Source organism: Leptonychotes weddellii, chromosome 1 (assembly GCF_054177405.1).
Source record: "Leptonychotes weddellii isolate Sample4059 chromosome 1, ASM5417740v2, whole genome shotgun sequence".
NCBI lineage: Eukaryota > Metazoa > Chordata > Mammalia > Carnivora > Phocidae > Leptonychotes > Leptonychotes weddellii.
In genome coordinates this window covers 15,326,440-15,330,992 of record NC_138369.1, presented here as the reverse complement: position 1 = coordinate 15,330,992, position 4,553 = coordinate 15,326,440, and the positions used below count along the sequence as shown (strand labels likewise).

Here is a 4,553-nt window from a genome sequence, read left to right as displayed (position 1 = left end):
AGGGACGCGTAACAACCACGCCGCGGCTCCACCCGCAGGGCGGGAGGAAGAGGCGGCTAGTTTGCCAGCGCCCACCTCCTCTTCCGGCCCCCTCCTGGCTCCGCGGCGCACCCGTGGGAGAGGGACGATGCGTGAGAGGTGGGGAGGAAAAGCAAAGGAGGGAGGGAGGGCGTTCGAGGCCGCAGCGCGAGGTGGGGCTTGGGAGCGCGCGGGCGCGCGTGCGTGCTTGCGTCCGTGCGTGGGCGCGGCCCACACCACGCCGTGCGCGAGGCGGATGTCCGGGCCGGCTGGGCCGGGGCCGTGGACGAGATGGCGGAAGGTGGAGGCTGCCGTGAGCGGCCGGATGCGGAGACTCAGAAATCCGAGCTCGGGGCCTTGATGAGGACCACGCTCCAACGTGGGGCGCAGTGGTGAGCACTGGACCCGCGTTTCCGCCGCCCAGGCCCAGGGGCAGGGGCTTTGGCCCTCAGGCCGGACCCCTCTTTCCCGGCTTGGGTAGGGCCCGGGCCGGGGCGGTGTGAGTGACCCTGAGAGGGTGTCCTGGACCGTGCCTCTCAGGAGAGGGACCACAGAATCACTTCGGGTAGAGTGTGGGGGTTGTCCTGGCCCATTCGGAGCCCCAGAGGGCGGATCCGGTGGGGGCAAGGGCTGCAGGAGGGGGAATAGGGGAGTGCTTACGGGGACCTTCTGGATGGGAAGAGCCTTTTACTTTCGAGGACTCGCTGTGTGACCTTGAGCGAAGGCGACCACACCTCCCAGACCCTGGTGCCTTACTGTTAAAGCCCGGGTAGCAATATTTGGCACCCCCACCTTATGGGTTGAGGAGAAGATCAGAAGTAGATACTTTTGTAACTTGTAAACTGCGGAACAGATGTCAAGGTCAGAAGTTGAACAAATGTTTGAGAGCCCCAGGTTATTTTGGTGGCAGATGTCAAAAATAATTGTGGCAGCAATATTTCGGAGTGGGAGAGGACGATAGCTTAGAGCCTAGATGAAAAGATTAAAAGTCCAAGGTTTAGAAAAGCAAGTCGGAGATAGGAGGTTTCTTAATAAATTGTTTAGTAGAAGGGACAATACTTCACTAGTGAGGAGATTCCTGGGTGGTATTATGTGAGAGTAGAAACCTAGGGCTTGGCTTTGCATCGAATATGATTGAACATCCATCTTTAAGAAATTATGGTGGTGTTGATAATGCCACTTAGGTAACAGAGGAATTGACCAGGGAAGGGAAGCATTGGGATTAGGAGGAGTTCTGATAGGGCTGTACAGCTGGCCAAGCTGTGAGAGGCAGGGCAAGCAGAAGTTACCTTGCATAGGGGTCACATACGAAGAATATTCAGCAGAACCAGAGGAAGTTTGAGATAGACTAAGATCACACACACACTAAAAGTGTTTGGAGGGAAAAGAGCATTTTAAAGATTTGGACGTATTTATGAATCCTTGTGGCCTCTGGGAAGCTGCCTGATTGCTGAGGTTTGTTTTGGGTGGCTCAGTTGGTTAAGCATCTGCCTTCGGCTCAGGTGATGATCCCAGGGTCCTGGGATCGAGCCCTGAGTGGGGCTCCCTGCTCAGCGGGGAGCCTGCTTCTCCCTCTCCCTCTCCCCGGCTTGTGCTCTCTCACTCTCTCTCTCCCACTCTCTCTCTCAAATGCATAGATAGGTAAAATCTTAAAAAACAACAACAGGAACAACTTAAAGGACTCACCGATATAATTGTGCTTTTTTTCTCCACAGAGATTTACTTCTTCTGTCTTAATTGAGTGATACTTATATTTTTAAATTTTTTCATAGTGGTACTTTTAAAATATAACCAGATCAATAATTAGAGACTAGAGACTATTATGTATGTAGAGTACCATACCTAGACACTATTATATGTGTGTGTGTACTTTTTATTTTAAGCACACGTTTTTATTTTTTTTTTAATATTTTATTTATTTATTTGATAGAGACACAGTGAGAGAGGGAACACAAGCAGGGGGAGTGGGAGAGGGAGAAGCAGGCTTCCCGCTGAGCTGGGAGCCCAATGCGGGGCTCGATCCCAGGACCCTGAGATCATGACCTGAGCCGAAGGGAGACTCCACTGAGGCGCCCCAAGCACACGTTTTTAAAATGTCTTCTTTGGTACTCAAAGGAAACCTGAATTGTATGGTGTTATTTTCCCATTTTCAGAAAGAGAATTAGTTTAATGCTTTTCATGTCAAGCAGTATAACCAAACTTGCTGTTCTGGACAAGGACCTCTTTTTTTTTTTTAAATTAACAAGAAGTACTTCTTCTTAATAAAGAAGTATGTGGGTCTCGACAGCTGGGATATATACAGTTTTTTGTTTTTTTTTTAAAGATTGTATTTATTTATTTCAGAGAGAGAGAATGAGAGAGAGCACATGAGAGGGGGGAGGGGCAGAGGGAGAAGCAGACTCCCTGCCGAGCAGGGAGCCCGATGCGGGACTTGATCCTGGGACTCCAGGATCATGACCTGAGCCGAAGGCAGTCGCTTAACCAACTGAGCCACCCAGGCGCCCATGGGATATGTACAATTTTTAATTTTTTTTTTTTAAGATTTTATTTATTCATTTGAGAGAGAGACAGAGAGCACAAGCAGGGGGAGAGGCAGAGGGAGAGGGAGAAGCAGACTCCCCGCTGAGCTAGGAGCCCGATGGAGGGCTCGATCCCAGGACCTAGAGACCATGACCCAAGCTGAAGGCAGATGCCCAACCATCTGAGCCACCCAGGTGCCCCAACAAGGACCTCTTTAAAGATCATTATGAAATTAATGACTTGCTCCTTGGCAAACAAGATTTTACTCATAGGAGGACTTCACTTAAATAAGCATTTTGAAGCCAATCATTTCCTTTTGTCTATTCATTCTTTTTTTTTTTTTAAGTAGGTTCCATGCCCAGTGTAGAGCCCAATGTGGGGCTTAAACTCACAACCCTGAGATCAGGACCTGAGCTGATACCAAGAATCAGATGCTTAACTGAGCCACCTGGGCACCCCTCATTCTTTTTTTTTTTTTTTTTAATTTAAAGATTTTATTTAGTGAGAGTGTGTGAGTGGGGGGAGAGGCAGAGAGAGAGAGAGAGAGAAAATCTCAAGCAGAATCCACACGCTGAGCAAGGAGCCCGACATGGGGCTTGATCTCACGGCCTGAGCTGAAATCAAGAGCTGGACACCAACTGCACCACCCAGGCACCTGTCTTTTGTTGTTGTTGTATTTTAATAAAAATATTTATTTTTAAGTAAGCTCTATGCCCAACATGGGGCTTGAACTCATGACCCTGAGATCAAGAGTTGCACACACACTCCAGATTGACTGAACCAGCCAGGTGCCTCTATTCATTCTTTCAACAGTCATTTCACTTAGTGGACCCCTGTCTTGGGCCAGTCTGTCTGTGCCATCTGAGGCCTAGTCCTGCTCTTTTTCTTGAGAATGTGTTTTTGAATGGGGAGTGTGTGTTCCCCAGGTGGAAAGATCATAAAAAAAATTAAAGGAGCAACTGCAAAAACTTAGAATCTCAGTTTTTCTGGTATAGTAAATTTTTATCTGTCTCTAGGTATCTTATTGACAGCCGGTGGTTCAAGCAGTGGAAGAAGTATGTGGGTTTCGACAGCTGGGATATGTACAATGTGGGTGAACACAATCTATTTCCTGGCCCAATAGATAACTCCGGACTCTTTTCAGGTATAGTATCCCATTGCTTTCCTAACTGAAATACCCACCTGGGCAGTGACCTGAGGTCGTGTTTATTGGTAACAGGGATATTGTGAACCTGACTTTCCTGCTGTGATGGGGTAGAAACAAGTGTCCTTGATTTGCATCTATAGCAGACATCTTTGTAAGACCGTCAGGGAGGAGTAAAGCTACTTTTTCCCTAAACTAAGTGCTTCACACAAGAGCATGCTTCTAGTATTTTTCTTTTTGCAAAATAGTTTTGTTCGAGATGTCAGATTTTAGACTAGCATGTGGAATGGAAAGAAATAGGATATTATTTTGAAATTGCATCTGGAATCTGAAATTTGGGCACCAGAATTTTCTGTGTTACCATTGCAGTGGAACAAATTGCAGACCTGTTTACATCCATCAAGCATTCCTATGATGGTTCTTTGTCATAGGAGTGTGTGAGGAGAGGTGGAAGGTAGAGTTATCACAGTCAGCTCCCATTGGAAGAAGTGATTGAAAAAATGATGCATGACATACCAGAGCTGGGCTTGTACCTGTAGATGCATAGATATGACAGTTGACCTTTCCCAGGCTGTGTTCTGCTAAGCTTTAGACTCCCTTGCAAGCAGGATGAGAGTGATCTGTTGATTATGTCCAAAATCAGAGCGGTAGGAAGGCAGACATGTATGAGGCTTGATCCAAGTACTTAACACTAACCTGGGTGGGGTTTTTTTTCTCCAATTTTTATTGTTATGTAAATCACCATACATTACATCATTAGTTTTTGACGTAGTGTTCCATGATTCATTGTTTGTGTATAGCACCCAGTGCTCCATGCAGAACGTGCCCTCTTTAATACCCATCACCAGGCTAACCCATCCCCCAACCCCCC

General features: G+C 47.3%; 1 protein-coding gene across 6 annotated transcripts in view; it reads left to right on the top strand.

Annotated features, from left to right (window-relative positions):
• Nucleotides 1–250: 250 nt before the first annotated feature.
• The window catches only part of USP4 (ubiquitin specific peptidase 4), a 51,538-nt gene continuing 47,235 nt past the window's right edge, over nt 251–4,553 (top strand). For 5 of the 6 annotated variants that reach the window (XM_081817591.1, XM_081817582.1, XM_081817608.1 and 2 more), the window contains exons 1-2: nt 251–410; nt 3,555–3,682. In XM_081817591.1, the coding sequence (XP_081673717.1) occupies nt 310–410; nt 3,555–3,682 (229 nt within the window). In that variant the 5' untranslated portion in view covers nt 251–309. The remainder of the gene's footprint in view (nt 411–3,554; nt 3,683–4,553) is intronic. The other variant, XM_081817598.1, reaches the window with a different exon arrangement.